Source organism: Protopterus annectens, chromosome 6.part0 (assembly GCF_019279795.1).
Source record: "Protopterus annectens isolate FY-2018-M chromosome 6.part0, PAN1.0, whole genome shotgun sequence".
In the NCBI taxonomy this organism is placed as follows: domain Eukaryota; kingdom Metazoa; phylum Chordata; order Ceratodontiformes; family Protopteridae; genus Protopterus; species Protopterus annectens.
In genome coordinates, this window is record NC_056737.1 from 474,538,079 (window position 1) to 474,561,861 (window position 23,783).

Here is a 23,783-nt window from a genome sequence, read left to right on the forward strand (position 1 = left end):
ACACTAGTGCAAAACCAGCATAAACTAACAGCAGTGGGTATAGAGTCCTAGCAACAGAAAATACAAAGCTGGAATGGAGTGAAAGATCAGCTGCAATTTCACTTCAGGAATCTGTGATCCTACTCTGCTTGCTGAGGGCTTACTTAGTGCGTCTGTCCCAAAGTAAAATGTTAGGATGGGAATAAAAAGGTCTGCAAGGATATGTGATGCCCACAAAGAGATGCCCAAGTGCCCTCCACATAGGCACCAGAATTAATTCAGGGAGGGAAATGATGCCCGTGTGTTTAATACACACCTCTGCCACAGAAATATGCAGAGCTAGGCAGAAATCCAATATACTTGTGAGAATCCAACTAGGTAGATCTGGTATGCTACGCTAAGATTACTGTAACTAAAATTCCTTCCTCTCAATCAGTAATCTCACAGTCTGTAGACTAGCAGGGATGGAGATGGGCGGTTGATGCAAATCCCCCCCCCATTTAAAAAAGCCTCCGAAGTGTTAAAGTAACATCACGATTGAAGTATGCACACAAGTGTGATCAACAGTCCGGATCTATGCCACCTGTAAGTGAAAAAGGAAACTGCAAACAAGTAGGCTGTACACTCTCTAATGTGCATCATTAACACAGGGACCATTTTTTTTAGCTGAACTTACCAGTGAATGGGGCCAACTACCTCTCAGACAAATTGATATTTGATTATGTTTTCATGACGTACCCCCTCCCACCTTTTTAAAGTTTTGATCAGCCTTGACATTAGCAGGATTCAAAAAGGATTTTCTCTTGAAAGAAGATGCTTCCTTTTTTTTTTATTAATAAGCAAAAGCATTAATTTTAGAAACAATCAGTTTTCCAGTTTCACTATTACTCCCTTATGTATTTCCACAGAAGCCTTTGCTTTTCCAACTGTCCAATTCCTCTATATACTTCTAGCATGGTTCTCCGATCATGTGTGATTTCTTGGATTTTTTGTTTGCTAACCACACAAATGTCCTGGTCTGAGGATACAACAACTAGGGACTCGGACACAAGCAAAGCATAAAAGTCAAACAATTACATTTACTAGGTGCAATGCAAGGACACCACATCACAATGCAAAAAGCAAGAGAGGTGACCACAGCATTATGTAGTCACTTCCAAATATCTGCCTCCATGAAGTTAACAACTCACTTTTGTCTAACTGGGCACTACATTTGTTCCCAAAGGACTACCCACAGCAATATAGGCATCTCTTTCCTTCTCCATTGGGGAAGAGCACAAGACCACGAATTCTTGAGTAGGTTCTATTAATTAGAAGTTTCTTGCTCTCAAGAGATGGCTACAGCTGAAATGCTCACAACCTGCATATTAAGGAACCCCACAAACAAATGCACCCACTCCTGTCCCATTCTAAAGAAACACGTTATTCTGTTCCTCCCCAGGAGGAAATGTCCTATAAAACCTCTGGTGCTTCCAATCTCCAATGAAACCTATGAAGCAGTCAGCCCTACTTACTTGTGGCCTTCTAGCTCTTACACAGACTGGTACAGATGGGAGAGGTATAGGAAAAAGTTTGTTACTGCTGCAAATGTCAGCACTTCTTAGTTATGTTTAACCAGCAAGTTTTTTTTCTGTCAACACTTATGTGCAGTTGTCTTCTTCCTGTTACTATTCAGATCTTCTTCCCCAGTGTTAGAACGTCCAGAAACACCGCCATGTTTTAAAAAAGAGGTGCCAACTTCTGCAGTTGCCCCACCTTAGGATATGTAATGTTTGCTAATGAAACCAGTTACTCCTCATCCTGGTTCTAATTCCAAACAGATAAACCTCCATACTACTAAATACTGCTTTCCCACAAAGTCAAAATCCTAACCTCGAATTACTACTCAATTACAAAGACCAACAAAAGCAAAACACTAGCTCTGGCCATGCCATAAAAGGAATCAGCCCTCTAAACATTACACTTGATGTGAGAGATGGGATGGGCATAAATATAAAAGATTACGCCTCAAATTAAAACCTAATATTGCCCAAGATAATATTCCTGAAGAATGTCAAACTTGCTGATGCCCTAGCCCATCCTATTTCTCTAACAGGTCCATCAGTGAAGCTTACATTGCCACTGTGGGAAAAATCCTATATTATAACCCTCCATAAAAGGGGGGAAAATCCACAGACATATCAAATTACCAACATATTGCTAAAATCTCACCACTAGAAAAATATTCTTGAAATGCATTCAATCCAAACTGAAACACAGCTTTAGGCCCCATCACACCACCACCACTCTCCTAAACTTTCTGCATACAGTAAGCACTCAACAGAAACTCAGGAATTATTGTTAGGAGCACTTTTCCTACACTCCTCTAAATACTTCGGCATGGTAAACCATCACAGATTTCTGCAAAGAATAGCTTCTGTAAATATCTCTACACAATCACTCTCCTGGTAATTCTCCTAGTATTCAGAGTACCCCAAGGATTCACTTGTCTCCCACCATCAAATAAGCACGCATTTCTAGTCCAATGCATACACAATTCTACACTGAAATGCCCCGATAACACCCTTCATCACATCCAAGAAATCACTTAAAAATCTCACCTCCAGAGAAAAATGGCTGATAAAAATCAACACACAGCCATAAAGAAGACCAAAGTCCAGACAAACAAGTAACAATACTCAAAGCGAGTTAGAAACACACCAAACTCCTTTGTGTAACCACTAATGAACCAAGTTTGGATACACAAACACACACACTGCACCAAACAAGTGCAGTCACCCCTCCACAGAGTCTCAAATATGTTAGCAGAGATTACTCTAGAATTTTATCTCTACTATGGTATTTTTATATAAACTTATTCCATTATTACATTGAAAAACAGCTGTAAAAGTGGAAATGAATTGACAAGCCCATGTTCTTATGCATATATACGTCTTCAGAGCACAGACCTAACCTCTCCATTACTGGCAATTCCTTGGACAGTGATGGTGGCCTTTCAGGTCTATTAAAGGTGCTTGCGTACTAGTAACTTGCAAAATACTTGCTCAATCACTTAAAAATAACCATGTGCTCCAACTTCCACTAGCCTGATTTCTTGCAACTACTACACCCTCAAAACACCAGACTCAATAAAATTGTAAAGCCCTAAAACTGCTTCAACTCTAACCCTAAAACTACCAGCCAGTTCAACCAAAGTCTTCGCTGCCCAAGCTTAGAGCTTCCCTCCATAAACCTAAACCTCCTACTGACCACTGCCCTAACCCACACTGCCAACCCTTTCCCACAGCTGGTGTGCTAGCCTCACTTGAACTTTAACACTGTGATTGAGTTAAGGTGCCGCAGCTGCTTGGCTGAACTCAATTTAAATGGCAGCCTACACAAGCTACAAAACATTCAAGTCCCAGGCTTTGAGACAGTGGTTTGAATGCTCGTAGAACCAGCCCTTCTGGTCCACTACCTAGAAAATGTCTCTTGCATCTGATAATCAACAGTGAGAGGCAACCTCCCCCTTCTTGTTGCTCAAACACAGGCTTCAGAGGCTGGGTCAACATAGCTTCCTCCAGAATGACTACAAGCCTGATGCTCTTCATTACACTGATGCACTGCTCTCTTATAATCAGTTATTTCGGAGTTTGTAACTATAGCTTTGCTTTAACTACAGCTCTTTGCGCCCATTATCCTTTGCCCCCCTTTATTTACTTACATAAAAGGATATGAATTCAATCAGTCAAGCTCCAGGATGAGAGTAGGGGGGTTCATATCACAGACATCTTTACAACCATTGGCAAAAAAATAAGGAACTCAAAGTCAAGGATATAATTGGCATGCTAGTCAAAAAAAGCTGGCTCTACTTGGAGATATTTTATACCTGAGAAAACCAAAAAGGGACATTACAGTGTTGTGGAACATTTTAAGACAGTTTCCAATCTTCTTGGGGTACAAAATTAATGAAGCTAAAAGAAAGACAGTCGTAAAATATGTACCCACACTAATTGTTCGAGCAATATCCATATTTATGGGGACACGATAACTGAAAAACTTGAGTATGGATTAAAAATTACTCCATTAAGGCAGCTAAGGATATGTGGGAGGAGACTAAACAGAAAACAATACAAAAAAAAAAAAAAAACTAGAAGCTTTGTTATATGGATAGTAAAATACAAGCAGTTAAAATGTTTTTAGTCCTTTTAATTTTATAGACAGGTCAGGCATATTTATTAACCAGGGAAGATGTGGATCTTAAAATTGTCGTTCGGCTTTTCTCGGTTAGGGGTCACCACAGCGGAACTCCAGTCTGCTAATGACTGGTGGTGAATTTTTACGATGTCAAGTTGCCTGCCTGGCGCCAAACCTTCAAATAAGGCACACCCACACACACACACACACACACACACACACACACACACACACACACACACACACCTACATGCATATATTTTCAATTCACTTGACAGTGGGGAGGACATGCAGTCTCCGCACAGAAGGCCCTCCAGCCAAGAATCGAACTGGAAAACCTCTTGCTGTTAGGCGACAACACTAACCACTGAACTACCCTGGCCTACCAGAGAAGATGCAGATAGCAATTAAAAAGCTGCAGAACTTTATCTGGGAGGGGAAGATGGCAAGGGTGAAGTGGGATAAGAGGATTCTTCCAACAGAACAAGGCTGATTAGGATTACCCGATTTGAAGGGGTACTTTAGAGAAAAAGGAGTTATGTACTCACCATAACGTTCCATCTGAATAGTTGGACTTCATTTGTCATCAACCTGTGGTAATCTGATCAGGATCGGATCAGAGACAGCAGCTTCACCAGCATCTGATCCGAGCTCCAAGCTCCTCCCCTTACCCATAATACCCCTCCAGCTCCTGCCTTCTCTCAGGTAGAGTTTGCCACACCACACACACAAACCCGATCTGATACACCTTACTAACAATGAACAGCAGAGCCGCATAGGCGCTCTCTCTTGCCTACCAAAGTAGTAACATAATGAGAAGGTTAGAGGTAAGGATCGAGGGACGACTGATGACAAATGAAGTCCAACAACCCAGATGGAACGTTATGGTGAATACATAAATTCTTTATCTGAAGTAGTTGACTTCATTTGATTACCACCCTGTGGGACAGAGTCTCCAGCTACCAAACTCTTGGGTGGCCCTCATGGAAGGATATTTCAGAGCACCGCGGAGCCAAAGTATGCTCTCCCCCTAGATATCATGTTCAATTTATAATGAGAAATGAAGGTGTGAGATGAGGACCAAGTAGCCGCCAAACAAATATCATCCAAAGACACCCTAGGCCAAAAAGCAGCGGACTTAGCAGTGGACCTGGTAGAATGGGCATTTATCCTACCTGGATGTGACATGCCTGTGTCTTTGTAAACCTGAAGGATGCAAAGGGAATTCCATCTGGCGATTGTTACCTTAGAAATCGGTTTGCCCAGAAAGGATGTAGAAACACAAGCAACTGCTCAGACCTGCAAAAGGACTTGGTCCTATGCAAAAAGAAACACAGCTGTCTAATAAAATGCTATTTATATTCACTACTGTTCTGAAAATTTGGAAAGAAAACAGGTAAACTGATCGTTTGGTTGATATTTGTTGAGACCACTTTAGGAAGTAAAGTAGTATTAGTATGAAGTGAAACCCTGTCTTTATGAAAAATCATATATGGAGGTTTGACAGACAATGCCTGGAGCTTTGACACCCTCCCAGCAGAGGTTATTACCACTAGGAAGGCAGTCTTCCACGACAAACATTTAGATTCACAGAAGCAACAGGATCAAAAGGAGGAGCAACCAAAGCTTGTAAAACTAAGCTAAGATCCCAAGGAGGAGAAGGATCTGTACCTTTAAAAAAGGTTTTACAAAGTCTGGAGGAAGCTAACAAAGCTATGTTCTCACCTACATAGAAGCTGGAAATGGCAGCCAATTGAACTTTTACTGTAGATGAGCTAGAACACTGCTAGAAAATGTGCGCCAAGAACTCTAGGACCACTGGAACAGGAGCTGTGAAAGGATCCAGATCCCTTTGAGAAGCCCAGATGAAAAAATGCTTCCATTTGCTACAGTAGAGTTTTCTGGAGGACGATTTATGAGCTGCCACCAGAACAGTCTTAACCAGAGAAGACAGACTGGGAGTCCTAGCAATCAATGGAACTGGAGCACCCAAGCTGTAAGCTACAGACTGACCAGGTCTGGATGAGGTACCCTTGAAGGGTGTAAGATGAGATCCGGTACTGGATCCAAGACCCATAAAGGAACTATCAGATGAGACGAAAGGAAGGGAAACCAGACCTGGCAAGGCCAGAATGGGGCAAGGAGTATTACTTTGCTCCCCAACCTCCGTGGCTTCTGGAGGAATTTTGGTATGACAGGTAGTGGGGGGCAAGCATAAAGACCAGGAGGCCAAGCATGGACCAGAGCATCCCTGGGGGATTCCCCCTGTGGGGGGAACAGAGTGAAGAACTCGCTGCACTTCGCGTTGGAAGGAGATGCAAAGAGATCACAGCAAGGCAGACCCCACCAGAGGAAGATCTGCTCCATTACAGAAGGATTCAGAGAGCACTCATAAGGCATCAGGATAGTCCTGCTCAGTTTGTCAGCAAGTTTGTTGGATTAACCCAGAATGTGCGTTGCTCCCAGAAAATGGCTGGTGGAGATCGCCCATTCCCACACTCTCATGGCCTCATGACAAAGGGGGTATGATTTCCTTCCTTGCTGCTTGTTGATGTGCCAGACCACTGACAAGACCGCCCTCATCTCTAGAACACCGATATGCAACCTGGTCTCGTTCAGGGACCACATGCCTTGGACAGTCCTGCCCAAGCAATGCCTCCCCCACCTTAGTTGGAAGGCACCCGGGGTCACCATGGCTTGCGGAGGGGCTGCAATAAATGTTAGTCCCTCGACTAGTTCCGAGGAGTGTATCCACCATAGGAGGGACTTCCTATTCATATAAGCAACGCTTGCAGGATGTGCCAACGGCAGATCTAATAAATTACCACTGTACCGCTAGTGTGCACTGTAGTACTCGTACATGCAGACAAGCACAGGGAAGAGTAATGGTGGCTGCCAAGGAACCTAGGGCTTGTAATACTGCCTTGGCTGAAGGAAGTGGAGTGAACGATCACAGACACAACGGAGTTACAAGTTTCCAACTCTCACCAGAGTTGGGGGGGGGGCCCTGCTTTGCGACGTATCTAGCCTTGCTCCAATGTAGTCTAACACCTAAACTGGGTTTAGAGAAGACTTGGATATGCTGATTGCAATTCCCAGAAAGTCTTGACAGTTTCAGGAAATCGTCTCTGGCCTGAAAGTATACATTTGGTGGGACCAGCAAGGAGCCAATCATCCAGGTATGGATAGATCTGTATCCCCTGAAGCCTCAGGTGAGCAGTTACTACTGCCATGACCTTGGTAAAACACCCTGGGGGCTGTGGTGAGACTGAAGGGTCGAGCTCAAAACTGATAAAGGGTTGGCCCCTAGCCAAAAGCGGAAGAATCTTCTGGAGAGTCTGTGTATTTTTATATGGTAGTACGCATCCTGGAGATCTACTGAGCACATCTGGTAGTTCTCCTGCAGGTAAGGCAGAATGGATTATAAAGTGACCATCCGGAACTTCTCTTTGGCAACTAATAGGTTTAGGTTGGAAAGATCCAGAATAGGTCTTTAGTCCCCAGTCTTTTTTGGCACCAAAAAGAACCTGGAACAGATGCCAAATCCAGACTGATCTCTGGGGATGGGCTGGATGACTCCTTTCCTTAGCAGCTTTTCTATTTCAAGCGCTGCTGCCTCCCTTTGTGCAGGTGGTACATACAGGAGGTGTTTTGGGGACTGGGAGGAACCAGAAAGGGGATAGTATAACCTCTAGATATGATTTGAAGCACACAAAGGTCTGTTGACATGGACTCCCATGCTGTCAGGTGAAGCAAAAGACGACCAGACTGCCTCCAGAGCAGTCGGGCAACCCCTCAGGGCTGCTTTGCGGACCTGTCCGAGAACAGTTCGAGACCTGGAATGTCTCAGACCCCCCCCTGCCTCTGGGCCGGCGTCTTTCTGGTCCCCCTCTGCCTCTGCCTCTGCCTCTGGGGGAAGAAGAGTCCTGAGTATCCCGGGAATACTGAGACTTCCAGAACCACATCTTTTGCCCCGCCGATTGCTAGAAAAGGATCTTTGAGAGTTAGAGAAGTGCACCCAGACAGCATACAGTGCCTTCCTGTCCTTTTCACTCTGGACCAACGTCTCACAAAGCAACATCTTCCCAAACAAGGAAGAACCATAAGGGGCATTCGCAAAAGACACCTTAAAGGGTTCCATGAACTGAAATAGCCCCAGCCAGGCATGTCACCTCATGGACTCTGCCACTCCTTCGGTGGCATGCAAAAGGAGGCGCATGGACTTAATGGAAACCGCTTTGAGAGTAGCCATTTGTGTGGAGAATATGCACTTATCCGGTAACAGACTCCGGGGGCGACTCAGTTAGCTCCTTGACCAGGTCGCACTGCAGTCGGGTGATGTGGGCCAAATAATTCAGTGCCATGGAAAAGGTGGCTGAAGTGTACATCTGCTTTCCTAGACTATCCATCATCCTGGACTCTCAGTCAGGGAGATGGATTGTAGAACTTTCCTGAGCTAGTTCTTTCTTGGTGGCAGCCACTGCCACCTAAGAGTCTACAGTAGGACCCCCTTGTTCCAACTCTGTCTGCAAGAGGACTCAAATCTTGTCGGGACGCTTTGGAATTGGCTTTATGGTGTCTGGTTCCTTCCACGCCCGGGTGGTCCGCCAAGGGATCTGTGGGGGGGGGGGGGGGCACCCAGGAGGTAGACGGGCCTGTGCTGAAGGTCTCCAGAAATACAGACTCATCCAAGGAAAAGGTTTGGGGGCGAACCAATCACCCCGCTGCCGCAGGAGTTCCAGGTCTCCAAAGGAGACATCGGGGGTGATCTGGGGGAACCTTCCCCTTCCTCCAAATTGGTATCCTCAGTGAGGGGCTTTGGGGAGGAGTCCAGGTGCCTCCTTTTGCATGTTCGTTTGTGAGGCACCTCTTCTGTGGGGATCTCCGGAGAGGACTCGCAAACAGTCTGTCGTCCCATGAGGGAACAGTCTGGGGCACATCGAGCACAGTCTGTTCCTGCATGAGCAAAATGGCTGAAGATGAACCCAGAGGCAAGGGGGGGGCCTCAATCCACTGGAGAGAGCAGTCTCCACCACGAAAGCAGAGGAAGAGCGAGCCTCCAGTGAAGCCAATAAGGAAGCTGCTCTCCCCATATCAGACAGGGGGAATCTGAGTCGAGCCTGCCAGAGCAGAGATACCGAGGAGAGGGCCTTGACCCGACAAGGTCAGCACCAGAGAAAATCCCAACCCCTTGGATCCGACAGCAAGGCTTCAGCTCAGAGAGCCGCTCTGGTCTGAACTAGTCAGGTCCAAGGTGCTCAAGGTAACGTCCAGCATAGAGGTACCATCGGCACCAACCCCCTGACTCCAGGACCTCTTATGATCCATAAACTCAAGATTCCGGGGGGTCAGACCGAAGGAGATATCAGGGCAAAAAAGGGAAACGAGCTCCCCCCTCTGGAGGGAGAGAGGGTTGGCAAGACCCCCCATCTGAATTTGGGTGCGAATAAACTTTTGCATCATTTTCTCCATGTCTGCCTCACTCAAGCTTCTACTGGATCTCGACGAGGCTGCTGACCAAGAGGGTCGATGTACTGAGGCCCTAGAAGAATGTCTGGGCTTCTCCAGCAAGAATCTGGGTGAGTCGAGGAGTGATTGGCCTAGAGACGGTCTGTTGCTTCGGAGCACCCACCGGATCAGATCGGTCCAAGGATCTCTTCCTCCTTTTTTTGTCTCTTTTTCCTGTGTTCCCTGTCTGCAGGCCTATGAGCAGGAGGTTGAGCCCTGGCCTGGGTGGGAGGGGTAGAGACTGTAGTCATGGAAGCAGTCACAGCCATGGCTGTAACCGATGCAGACACAGCCCTCTCTGTAGCAGGATGAAGTCCCTTGAGGATTAATTTTGCCCTATGATCCCTTCAGGGCCCTGGGGTTAAACCCCACAAAAATAGAGCAGTCTGTGGAAAGATGGAAGGCCCCCAAACAAACCAGAGTGTGGCCATCAGCCGGAGACAACTTATGGCCACACTCTGTGCACTTCCTAAACACAGGCTCCTTCTGATTAGCCATTAAACCAAGAACAAAAAGGTACCAGGCACAAAGCCCAAACCTGCCCGACCACACACTCACACTCAAACTGACTAACAAGGAGGGGAACGGGAGAGGGAGGCCTACACTAACTAAACTGATTTTTTTTTTTAAAATAAGCACGACACAATAGTGAAAGGGGAAGTAAACGAAGGAAAGGTAACCTATCACTAGCACAAAGCACAAGACTAACACTAAACTACTTACCACACCTGAAGCTCTGAGACCATGATGCTAGGCAAAGCCGCAGCAAACTAGATGGGAGGGAAGGAAGGGTATTATGGGTAAGGGGAAGAGTTTGGAGCTTGGGTCAGATGCTGGTAAAGCTGCCATTTCAGATCTGATCCAGATAGATTCCCACAAGTTGATGATCAAATGAAGTCAACTACTTCAGATACACAGTTAAGTCTCAAACATAGCACAAGCTGAAGTGGAAAGGGATGACGATGATGATACAGAGGAGAAGCTCAAATGAGAGACTGGAATCCTGGATGCAAAGCCTTAAGGAGAATGACAAATCGTACAGGATAATACATTCATAAAGCAGCAGAAAATATTTTAAGAACCAAGCACAGCATGGGAATGGAGAAGAGCAATTTTGCCAATAGGGATGACTGCAATTAGGAATACAGACATTAGGCAAGAGGGAGCTGGAATTTATTGGAGACAACTGGCAAAGGATCCTAGGTATTGGGAGCAAATAACAAGAATGGGAAAGTTAAAAGAATGGGAATCAAGAATTTATTTGGGCTGCAGGTTAGAGATCACCTTCCCTATCAAGAATTAACATCAGAGTATAGGCACAGAGAAAAAAACAGGGGGTCCTAAATGAAAGACCAGCACTGGTAGAGTTTAATAGAATCTAGAACAAAAGCTGCAGTTAAAAAGGAATAATTAGTAGAGCATTAAAAAATTTGCATGACAATAATAAAAAAAAAAAAAAAAAAAATCAGAAGCAAGGATTGGGAAGACAGACTTAAGCAATTCATAAAGACAATGAAGGGATATATATTTATCTTCCAAATATGCAACAAAGTCTAGAAGATTTTGGATCTTTCATTAGAAGTGTTTACAGAGGTATTTTTATACACAAAGTAGACTCAAAGAATTTTCCTCAGGTAGACAGCAAATGTTGGAGGTGTGACAGGAAGAGGTAACTGGGAACATTTTCTGGGAATGTAATCAGCTGGCAGACTTTCAAAGATTCCCATGTAGACTGCTTTGTCAGAGATACTGGATGAGCAAACTTGTGCATCAAGAGATGATCTCTCTAAGCTATGACACAGAATCAGAATTGCCTAGACATAGTAAGGCATTGCAGAGTCTAATTATGGTTGCTACTAAAAAAAGCAATTACTAGAAAACCAAAGTCTAAACCAACTTTACCAGTAGTGAATATAGTAACACGGATAAAGCAACTGGAATTCGGATCTTTAGAAAAGGGAAGGAGCAAACTACACAGGAAAAAAATGGGAACTGTGGGAATATTATATGCAGAAGTGGAATGAGGTTTAAAAGAAGGCAGGAACTGAATAAACCATGTAATACATAATTGACAATGACTGCATCCATTATTAGCGATGTATATGGTTTGCAAAACTGTATTAATGTGGCTTGTTTTTCGTTTATACAAATGTGAGATCGCCTAGGTCAAACATGATAAATTAATAAAGATTTTTTTTTAATAATAATCATAGAAATTCATATAGGTCACAAGAGGTGACACTACAATGGAGTAAAGGAAAACAACTTTTCAGCACTTAGTTTCACACATTTCAACTGTTGAATGCAGACTTGGCCATAAAACAATAACAGTATTACACCCCACTTCTTGGGACGATAACTTTCTATCTTCTGTACAGAGAAGTGAAAAAAAAAGCAAGTGTGAGCTGGAAAATTACTGTGAAGGTGAAAGTTACAGCTCCAAGAAGTACACTTGATAGGACTGGGCTAGGATAAGTAGGCACCATGGCTCAAAACCAGCACATTTATGCTAAATAACTGGCAAATGCATCTCCTGGAAGACATATGACTGCATGTAAAAAGGCCAGTAAAGTGCTGCATGGATGCATGCACAAGTAACACCATCATGCAGCAGTGTTTACTAAATGACTTGTAATAAGAGGGTACAAGTGAAGCAGCAGCCTTTAAACTCCAAAGTCAGAATTGCCAGGGTTTGCTTGGTACAAAGGCAAAGCATGTGCCTATAATGCGGTTAACATTCTAGAATACAAAATAGCAGAGAACAGAGAAGTACTACAGAAACCAAAACATTTGGCATACTATGCATTCAAGTACAGTACTGAGGTGGTGGTGCTGCGGTAGCATTGTCGCCTCACAGTAAGACGCTGCCCGGTTCGATTCTCAGCTAGAGCGTCTTCTGCATGGAAACTTGCATGAATGGGCGTACCTTCGTTGAAGGTTGTGCAGCAGAGCTGGCAACTTGGTACGTAAAAGTCAACTGCCAATCATTAGCGGACCGGAGTTCCACTGTGGCGACCCCTAACCGGGAAAAGACAAAAGACACAACATGCATTCAAGTACAGTAAAGTTAGGTTTCCCTAGATAAATGCAGCAGAGCATCTGAGAATGTCAAAACACAAGAGTTGTGCATGGGAAGACAAATGCCTATCAATACCACGGGAAGCAAATGATGCAACATCTTGACAAACAGAGGTTTGAAGAGGCCCTTAAAACAATCTTCCACGTTTTTGGAAAAACAAGATTTGCTGAAAACACTCATCCCAAAAGCACAGAGTTAGGAAACAATTCTGAGCACAGGCACAAAGCATTCACCTGTACTGCTGGCCTGACCACCAGTGCTCAATTAATGCATCTAATAGTGAAAAGGTAGCCCGCTAACCTCTCCCTAGGATTAGGGAAAGGACAAGTTGTAACAAACCATAGTGGCGAGGTTTGGGCAGCCTCAACAATACCAAAAGGAAAATGAATGAGAGCGCCACTACACACCCACAGGGAGAGTAGTAAACTGCAGCCGGAGACACCCCCCACCACTCACATTATGATGTATACCAGCCCCAGATCGTTCAACAGAAAAATAAAAATAAAAATTCAGTGACTGGAAAGAACAGCAAAGAAGTCAGAAGATGCAAGAGCAAAAACATAATTAAACAAAACCAAATAAGTGACTGCGCTTGGCAAAGGAACAGATAGAAAACACAAATACATTTTGATAAATTCCACTTATGACAAGGCTCAGGTAGAACTACCAAGTCGGTTTCTTTATATGCATCTGATGTAGAACCGACCTTCAAAGTGCAGCAGTGCTTCCAGGACAAAACAAAATAAGCTATTAGCAAATATTGCAAAATGCTACTTCAGGCACATTTTACAAGGCCATGCATGTCCGTACAATCAAGAGGATAATTAAAATACAGCAGAATCTGGGTAGGACTGGAAACACCTGATTTCTGACCTTTAAGTTACCAAGTGTTCATTAACCTGCCCTCAGTTTTGAAAGCTGCAAGAGGGCAAAAGCAACCACAAACTGTTGAGAATCAGATGTCATTTTAGTAATCAAGCCAACCCAGTAAAAGACACGCAATTACACTTCCACATTGTAATGCAAGACTCCAACCAGTGTAAAACTTGACTTGCCTCTTTAAAAATAGAACAAATGGGTGAAGTATTCAGTGGAACTCTAAATCAACTGAGTAAACAAATTTACCAGGTACAAAAATATAACATTCACACTCAAATTATGCTGCACTGCTTTAATATGAACTAGATATTTTAGCAAAGAACAACCAGAGGTAGACAGCAAAACAAAATACAGGAGGAGGGAAACAAAGGGAGGGGAAGACTTGGAAATTACAAGGACTTCAACAATGGTACAAGTAGGAAGAGTGTGTTGTGAAAAGCACGCTCAAAGAAAAGCAATGGTGATGAATTAAGAGCTTTTCAGACCATAGTAGAAAGTGCTAAGACGGAGTAAGAGATAGCTACAAAAAATGGGTGAAGAGATACCTCCCCTACAGTTAACAACCTAGGTGTGACATAGTAGCAACTCCATTACAGACTACGGTACAGGCCAAGAGTCAAAAGCCTTAATGAAATTTATAGGGATGCTCACCAGGCTGAATAAAGAGAAGGTCACAGTGAGCTGCCTGTCGGGTGCTGGGATCCAACACATAACGCAAGCACTCAGGTCACTCCAAAGCAAATACAAATATGACTCGTCATTGTACATGCTGGTGTGAATGACCTGAGACATACCTCCCTGGACTACATGAAGAGACAGAGGAGCTCTCTGATCATGTAGCCCAGGCTGGTATGACCCTGACCTTGAGCAGCATCTTACCCTCACCTAGAATGATGCCACAGTACAAAGACAAAATGATCGATTTTAACAATTGGCTAAAATTTTGGTGTCATTCAAAGGGGATCCAGTGTCTGTCAGCCTGGGATGACATGCTCGACAAGCCACGTTGCTTCGCTAGGGACGGCTTGCACCTGTCACCACTGGGCTTTCGGATATTGGCAAAGCCTCTTGCCACCCCATAGTGCCTTTTTTAGGCAAGGCTCAAAAGTCAAACCCACCCCCATAGACAGCACAAGGAACAAGAAACTAAGGGTAATACTGCTAAACGCCAGAAGTCTTAACCTCAAGATGCACGCACTCGAAGCTCTCCTCAGTATGGAGAACATCGATATCTGTGCAGTGACAGAAACCTGGTTCAAGGCTCTAGAGAGCACCCCAGCACTACCAGGCTATACCTCATATCATGCTTTTCGCCCCAAAACCCAGACCGAACCACAAAAGGAGGGGAGTTTCCATATTTATCAAGGATATCCACACCTCCAGGTTAGTGGCATTGCACAGTATCGGAGACCATCCATGTGCAACTAACAGTGGGCAAGACTGCTTTTCAGTTTATAGCATCCTACAGACCACCCTCTCAAAGTCAGGAATCCCATTCGGCTTTCCTGAAAACATTAGAGAACATGAAGATCTCTCCGAACACCATTATATTGAGCGACTTCAACTACCCAAACATTGACTGGAAGCACTACTCAAGCCCCAGCACCTTAGCCCAAAGATTCCTGGAAATTATAAACTCAAATGCTATGGAACAACTAGTCACCACTCCCACAAGAGGGGACAACATACTAGACCTGATCATTACCAACATGGGGACTCTATGCTCCACACCAGAAGTATATCCCTCATTGGTTAAGATCAGACCATAAATTAATTTCACTGGATGTCCACATCCTGACCCCACCCACAGCCCAGAAAACCACAGTGAAAAACTTCTCAAAAGCAAACTTCTCACTTCTCAAAACCGAAGTGGAATCCTTCAAGGCCCCAGAGCCAGTGGAAACTACAGCCCAAACTGCAGAATCCTATATAAATGCATTCTATGGACATCTCCAGGAATGCATGGATCATGCTATCCCAAACAAAACCAAGACCCAATCATCCAAAGGCAGGCGTCCAGTCTGGTGGACCCCTGCCATAAATAAACTGTACAACAGAAGGAGGAAGCTACTACATGATGGAGCAAAATCCCTTATAGGGAAGGCATCTCTGATCAGTACTAGCAAAAAATTACGATCCCTCATAAAATCCTCCAAGGCCAGCTTCGAGAGAAAAACTGCACAGGACACCAAAGACAATCATAAGGCTTTTTTCAGTTAGGTTAGAAACCTGGGATGCTACTCCCAGACTTGTTCTGAGTTGATTCTAAACAACAAAAAATACACTGAACCCACAGACATCGCCAATATCCTGGCAGACAGGTTCAGTGCAAACTTCTCCACCCCCTCCCCCCCAAAGAGCAAATATCTATCCCGGCAGAGGGCTGCCTCCCAAACATCTCAGGTGCTCAGGTGGAGGGTGGCCTCTCCCAAGCATAAAACACTGCTTCCATGGGACCAGATGGCGTCCCAGGTTGTGTCCTACATGAACTACAAGAGGAACTAATCCCTCAAATAAAACAGCTATACAATCTCAGCCTCACTACAGGATATGTGCCCACAGAATGGCGTACAGCAACAGTGGTCCCACTCCACAAAGGTGGAGCCTCTACGGACCCTGGAAACTATCGCCCCATAAGCCTGACTAGCTTAGTCTGCAAGGCTATGGAGAGGATCATCATGGAGCTCATAAACAAAGACATTGGGGACCTACAGACACTAGATCCTACCCAGTTCGGCTCTGTCAAGGGCAGATCCTGCCTTTTGAACCTGGTTGACTTCTTTGAAAGTCACCAAAGCCATAGAGGAAGGGAAGGTAGTCCACACAGCCTATCTGGACCTTGCAAAGGCATTTGACACAATACCCCACTCGGGCATCATCGATAAGCTATCCAGCTTAAATATAACCCCCTATGTCACAAGATGGGTCGCAAACTGGCTCAAAGACAGAATCCACAGAGTGAGAGTTGCTGGAGCCATGTCAGACTCGAAACCGGTCACAAGTGGCATCCCACAGGGTTCTGTCCTGGGACCACTCTTGTTCGGTATATACTTTTCCGAGGTACAGGCAAACGTGGGAGGACTATGGCTCACCAAGTTCGCAGACGACTGCAAACTGGGCGCCATAATCAACTCTCCAGCTGACACAAACATCCTTCAAAAAGGTCTCACAGAGACAGATAACTGGTGCCAGCACCATAGTTTAAAGCTAAATAGCAAAAAATGTATAGTCATACCCTTTGGCAAAAACAATGTGCCCACAAATCACCACATAGGCGGAAACCCATTAAGTACAGAAAGTTATTAGGGACCCAAGTTGATAGCAATCTCTCCTTTGAAAACCACATTTCCAAAGTGGTTAGAAAGACCTTCTACATAGCCCACCTCATCCACGAAGGGTTTCACATCTAGATCAAGAGAGGTAATCGTGCCCCTTTACTCATCCCTCATCAGGCCCATCATAGAATACAATGCCCCTTTTGGGATGTACCTTACCAGACACCTGCAGCAATTAGAAAGACCCCAAAAGTATCTCACCAAGAGAATCAAGGGTCTCAAACAGATGCCATATGCTGCTCAGTTAAAAAAACTCCAGCTCTACTCAGTTGCATACCGCCTACTTTGAGGCGATCTATGCCTGACATACAAAGCTATGTCAAATCCAGAATTAATGGACATGCTCCACCACAGTAAATCTAAATCCCTTAGAGCCACACGCTCGAGGGACTTGAACCTCAGCACAGAAATAAATAGAACTTGCTGGAGGGACAGGTTCATAACCCAGAGGCTCCCTTTCGCTGTGGAATAGAATTCCAGTTCATGTGAGGCAGAGCACCTCACTGTATCTCTTCAAGAAGAATCTCGATAAGTGGATGGGGGATCGTAGGTTTGTCCCAGGGATTACTCCCGTGTCACTATTAGACAGAGGCACAGTAAACTAAACCTTAAAAAGGGCACAGTATACTCAATTCAAGGGGTGGCGCAAGCCATACAGAATCAGGCTAGGCTTACAATTGCCCCAGGGCAGATAGCCTAGTATGAACCTATGAACCTATATCCACCTAGTAACTGTTGGCCACCTCCTTGCAGACTCCCAACACAAAACTTGACCAAGTTAACCCAGCATGATTTAACTGTTGACAATTATCTGAGAGCCCATTTTGCCCTAGAAAGCCACCAGCCAAAGTTTCAGGTTTGCAATTAATGTGCACCCAAACTAATCTGGACTACATTACTTCAGTTGCCTCGGTCACTCCTAATGCTACCAACAGCAACAGGGCAATGGCTATTTTTGTCCAATTCCTTAGACCCACACTATCCCTAAAGGAACGGATGAAAAGTTTTGCCAGGGCTTTACCAAACCCCCCTCCCCAAAACAGCATTTTTAGTACCTTTGGAGGGATACCATCTGCATTATCCATATTTCAAGACCTGTCCTCCCCAGCCTGGTTTCCCCATCCTAGTATGAAACCTTTCTGTTGACTCAGTGGTGCAAAAATATTAAATTTTAGAAGGCATCTGTTCCTTGGCATCTACAAAACAAATTTCCCCTCCAAGCTTTCTTTCCTCCTACACATTGTAAACCCTCTCCATTTTTAAATGGCTGCCACTCACATTCCTCCCATCTCCCAGTTTGTTTTTGATGTATAAGCAATGTCCCTCCTTTTCCAGTCTCCACACAATCTTTTCCAAAGATTTTACGTACCTAATTTTGCAATCTCTGCACCCTCCCTCTTCTTTTACATACTTTTCACTTGTCTCCAGACTGCCTTTTTTTTTCTTTCCTAGCTCCTCCACTCCTCTCTCTCGCTACCCACGTCCCTTGTCCAAGAACCTCTTATTCTGCCTCTGTCAGCACCTCTACAAACCAATCCCCTTTAAGAAAATATATCTCTTTTGAAACTCTCCGGTCAAACACACAAGTTAATTTTTCCTACTTCCAGCTCATCAATTTTATTTGTACTAGACAGCTAGTAAAAGAAAAAAAAAAAGTCTATATGCAGCAAACTTCCCCCTTTAACTGATCAGTTTTAAAGGTAGGCAAGCTGAACTCAAGGGACCCACTTTCAACCAGGACTAAGTTGCAGAACAAATGCAGAATAGAAAGATGCCATTTCCCCCCCCCCCCAAGCACCTCATACAACAAAACTAGTAACTAGAAGTACCCATGTCCTCCAGAAGCCACAACAGGAGTAGCTATGCTCTTTGCAAAATCTAAACCTGTGCAATGCCGATAAGATATCCAAACTTGAAAGAGAAAACTAAATTTCATAATTTGCAACATGCAAAGGTCTACAACACTAACGATAAATAAGTTAGAGTCAGTGTGAGCCCATACATGGGAAATAATTTGTTACCAATACAGGCACACAAATTTGGATGCAAGTATCTGCACTGTGTGCATGCAGAACATACCATTATTAATCACACATAAATAAGAACCTCATCTGTTCAGAATGCATCTTCCAATGACATAGGATGACTGTGGAGGAGAACGCAAAACACCCAAAAGCTCAATCTCAAAGTACCATAGTCTGATCGGAAATATTTGGTCTTTATAAAGTGGTAGGGATGTCACGATAGCTGTGTTCTGTTCAATTCACTGAGGATTTCAAAAACACTCCTTCAGTTACTCTGTAGTTCAAGATCAAAATCTTGCATTATATTTTTCCTCCACTTTCCTGATGCAGCCACAGCAGAGTCTGTACGAGAAGAATTGTACTGTATGTACAAAGGACAATGTAAAATCCAAGGCCCAGAAGTGTCAGAGTCCAAGTCAAATATATTAAGTTAATGCTCTTTAAAAACTAGGCTGACAAATGCAAAAGTGAACTGATCCAAATTACAATGCATCTGTCCACAAACCAGAAAAACAAAAATTAAAAACATCAGTATTGTACAAAAAATAAAAACTACACAAGTCGGAGGTTTAGGGCACAATTCTATGAAAAGGAAAGAGACTACTGTGTTGACCACTTACCAAAGACAGTACCCCCCCCCCCCCAAGATGTTCCAATTACGTCTAGCCCCAGGATGATACACTATCCACAGTAACGCTTCATTTCACTGGCACTGTAGACATAAGGCAGTATAAAAATCATTTCAACTACTCCACTGTCAAAGATAGCAATCAATATTATACTCATGTAAGTGTGGTCATATATCCTCCAATACATTGTTGCCAGTTTCCTACTCTCCGTAAACAGGCTACTAAAGCAGGACAGAAGGCCTTTGGCCACTCTGTTCCCCACTCAGAGCCTGGGCTTTAGCACCCAAGCCACAAGTAAACACAACATCTTCCAGGGGCATATAGACCATTTAACCTTAAGCCACAGGGCTGGTTACAGCCAAGTATGCACCACTTCTCATCTTCAAGCAGAACTAAACCACAACACTTCACTACTGGTTTTGTGTACAATTCCTGTAACAGAAAAGACCAAGCCTAGCTTACCTGAGTGTGCCATTCTCACCCTTGTCCAGGCTGGTGAATCTGCTATACAGCCTTGTTATCTGACTGTGAGAAACTGCAAGACAAAGAGAAGATGAATAAAATGTTATTAGTCATCTTAATGAATTTCAGCATGAATGTGCACTCAGGATTATAGCCATTTTTTTCCTTTGCAAAACAAAAGGACATTCAACAAATAAACAAGTCCCAAACATTTGTTTAGTTTCTGCAATTTACAAGTGTTTTTTGAATATCAAGTTACTTTGAATGTCCGTCTTTACCACAGACAACCTCGACCTGGGTAAACAGATTTGTTGATAAAGAGAAAGGCAGTATTCGTATGTCAAATTAACAAAACGTTTTCCTCACAGAATAATAGTGTGTGTTAACAGGCAAGCAACCAATTATGGCCAGTGTTTAACTGGTCTTCAGTAGATCAAAAAATATTGACAGAGTAAGGGTTGTGACCATCCACTGACACACCCCCACCCCCATTTTTATACAAGGGGTCAGAGTGTCTCTTCAACAGTAACAATATAGAGCTAATGCTAGGTCAGGTGGCTAGCTCTGCCTCAGTTTATCCATACTACACACACAGCTACGGCCAATTTAAAGTGCCCAGTCCAACTAAAGCATGTATTTGGAATGGGTGAGAACCTGAGCACTCAGAGAAAAGCCATGTCAACAGAGAGAGGACATACAAACTACACATACAAGGCTCTCCAGTCAAGAATCGAAACTGGAGAACCTCTTGCTTTGACTCAACGCTACCTGACCACTGTGCTACCCATAAGGCATGTATGAGGAATGAGAGTTATGTGAATAAGGGATATAGATATTAAACTGAAGATATGCATGAAGGGCAGAATGAAAATCTAGGAAGGGGTGTAAAGAAAACACATACAGCCTTGGAAAAGGGAAGGAGGCCATGCAGCTGCTGCATTAGTTACACCAACTAGCAGTTTGTTTTTTAAAACTAGTAATACAAATTCTGAAATACCTGGTTCAATTTCAGATGACAAATCAGTAAGGTAACACACACCGATTATATTAAGACAAGCATAATACAAATTCTGAAATACCTGGTTCAATTTCAGATGACAAATCAGTAAGGTAACACACACCGATTATATTAAGACAAGCATACAGTCAAATGGATGTTACCACAGTGACCAACTCCACGGTTCAAGTGCAAATAAATACCACCATAACCTACACCACACACAAAATGCAATGTTACAGTACTTAAAGTTTATATCATTTCATAATGCATAGTTTTAACCATCTAGCTTTTATAGACTGTTTTTAAACTTATAATTTCAGTATATAACTGCACTACATTTTTGCTGTTTTAGTGGTCTACCTTTCGCTATTAAATCCTAGTTTCATTCTTATGTACCAGGTGTATGTCAGGCTAGTTCAGGACTTTTCTTTGCATTAAGGTAGTTCCAGTCCAGTCAGCTCATAGCCAAGGGTCCAATTGTTTTTCCCTTCCCCTCACCCAGTTATAGTGGTGTACGTAAACAGAGATTATCCATTATTGCCTGTCCCTTAAGATAAACACAATTCCCTCCCTCTCCCAGTTTACTGACAATTGCAAAATAACTGTGTGCTTATTCTCTAGTCTTTCCCTTAAAACTACTCACCAGGCTAAAAGACTTGATAACATTGCTTATTATTGATTACAGATACTGCTTGCACAGATTTTAGTGTCAAATTAGTTTTTTTTTTGTTATTTTTTTAAATTAATATAATTAGTTTACTGGTTCTTGCTGGTGGCAGAAGTTTTCCAGGCTAGTTTTGTACTGAAATCTAAATTTATTAGAAGTCAATCCACCCAAACATTACTCTAAAACCAAAGTCTAAGCAGTTGGCTACCCTTCCTGCCATATCATGAACCAGCACTTCCCCAAAACTTTTCTAGCCAGACTACGATGGGTATCTTGAGACAGTTTAAGAACCATCTCATGTTGTCGGATGATCTATTACTCAAAGCGGAACAGTGTACGAGGTTCAAATGTAGGTACTAGGCTATTGGCTCAAGGGCCTAATTAAGCCTAGCCAACAAGGTTCCCTGGCTTACGACACCCAAGAAAGTTATTTTCCTGTGCCCCTGTCGTGCAGAGCCACAGAAGTGATCCCTGGGGTGTACTTCCCAATTCCCATCCACTCAACACGATTTTTCTTGGAGTGCCAATGAGGAACTTTGCTCGACCTAGATGGATAGCTTGTTCAAGAGTATGGGAAGTCTCTGGGACAGGAATCTATCCCTCCAGCATGTCCTGTTTATTGTGGTGACAAGGTTTACGTCCCTAGAGCATGTAACTTTGAGGGATTTCTTTAGGTGCAGCATGTCCAACAGCTCTGGGTTTGGACATAGCTTTATATGTTAAGCAGAGCTCACCTTGGAGTAGGCGCTATGCCATGGAGTAAAGCTAGAGTTTTTTGAGACGGTCAGTGTAGGGCATGTGTTTGAGGCCAGTAATCCTCTTCGTGAGGTACTTCTGTGGCCTTTTCCAGCTGTTGCAGAGGTCTTGTGAGGTAGACTCCAAAAGGGGTGTTGAACTCTATATAATGAGTGTTGAGTAGAGGGAAACAATGACCTCTTTTTTCCTGGATTGGAACCATTTTGTGATAAGGTGTGCCATGTAGAAGGAAGGATTTCCTGACTACTGTGGCGATGTGATTATCAAAGGAGAGACTACTGTCCACCTGGGTTGCAAGGTCTCCTTATCACACATTTGGCGTCAAGGAGGCTGCCGCCTATGTGGTAGTTCATGGGTACAGAGTTTTTACCCAAGGGGATGACTATGCACTTTTTGGCACTGAGCTTGAGGCCATGGCTCCAACACCATGCATCTGTTTCCGGGAGGCCCTTCTGTAGGATGTCCACATCATTTGCGGACTCTATGGCTCCTAGTTTGCAGTCATCTGCGTTAGCCAAAGGCCTTCTGCGTTAGCCTGTACTTCAGAGAAGTAGATACCAAACAGGAGAGGTCCCAGGACTGAACTCTGTGGTACTCCACTTGTCACCGGTATGAAGTCAGATTTGGAGTCTGCAACTCAGTGTGGGTTCTAGCCAGTTGGCAACCCATCTTGTGACACAAGGATTTATACCTAGTTTAGGGAGTTATATAATTCCAGAATGGGGGATAGTGTCAAAAGCCTTGGCAAGGTCAAGATAGGCTGTGTGAACCACCTTACCCTCGTCTACAGCTTTGGTCATCAACAAGGTTTAGGTCCCTAGAGCATGTAGCTCGGAGAGATTGGGACTTCTTTAAGTGGAGCATGTCCAACAGCTCTGGGTTTGACATAGCTTTGTATGTTAGGTAGAGATAGTCTCAGAGTAGGCGATATGCGACAGAGTAAAGCTGGATTTTTTTTTTAGACCGTCTGCGTAGAGCATCTGTTTGAGGCCGGTAATACTCTTTTGTGAGGTATTTCTGCGGCCTTTCCAGTTGTTGTAGATGTCTTGTGAGGTACAAACCAAAGGGGCACTGTACTCTATAATGGGTCTAATGAGTGATGAGTAGAGGGGAACAATGACCTCTTTTTTCCTGGATAAGAAACATTCTGTGATGGTGTGCCATGTGGAAGGATTTCCGGACTACTGCGGCGATGTGATTATCAAAAGGAGAGACTACTGTCGACCTGTGTCCCAAGGTCTCTTATCACACTTTTGGTGTTAAGTAAAACTAGGCACACACCCATCCTT

The 23,783-nt window shown here is 43.8% G+C and overlaps 1 protein-coding gene across 1 annotated transcript in view; it reads right to left on the reverse strand.

Annotated features, from left to right (window-relative positions):
* Positions 1-23,783, reverse strand: part of CHP1 (calcineurin like EF-hand protein 1) — a 234,686-nt gene that overhangs the window by 181,675 nt on the left and 29,228 nt on the right. Inside the window, exon 2 of the mRNA XM_044074206.1 lies at positions 20,072-20,144. Within this exon, the coding sequence (XP_043930141.1) occupies positions 20,072-20,144 (73 nt within the window). The remainder of the gene's footprint in view (positions 1-20,071; positions 20,145-23,783) is intronic.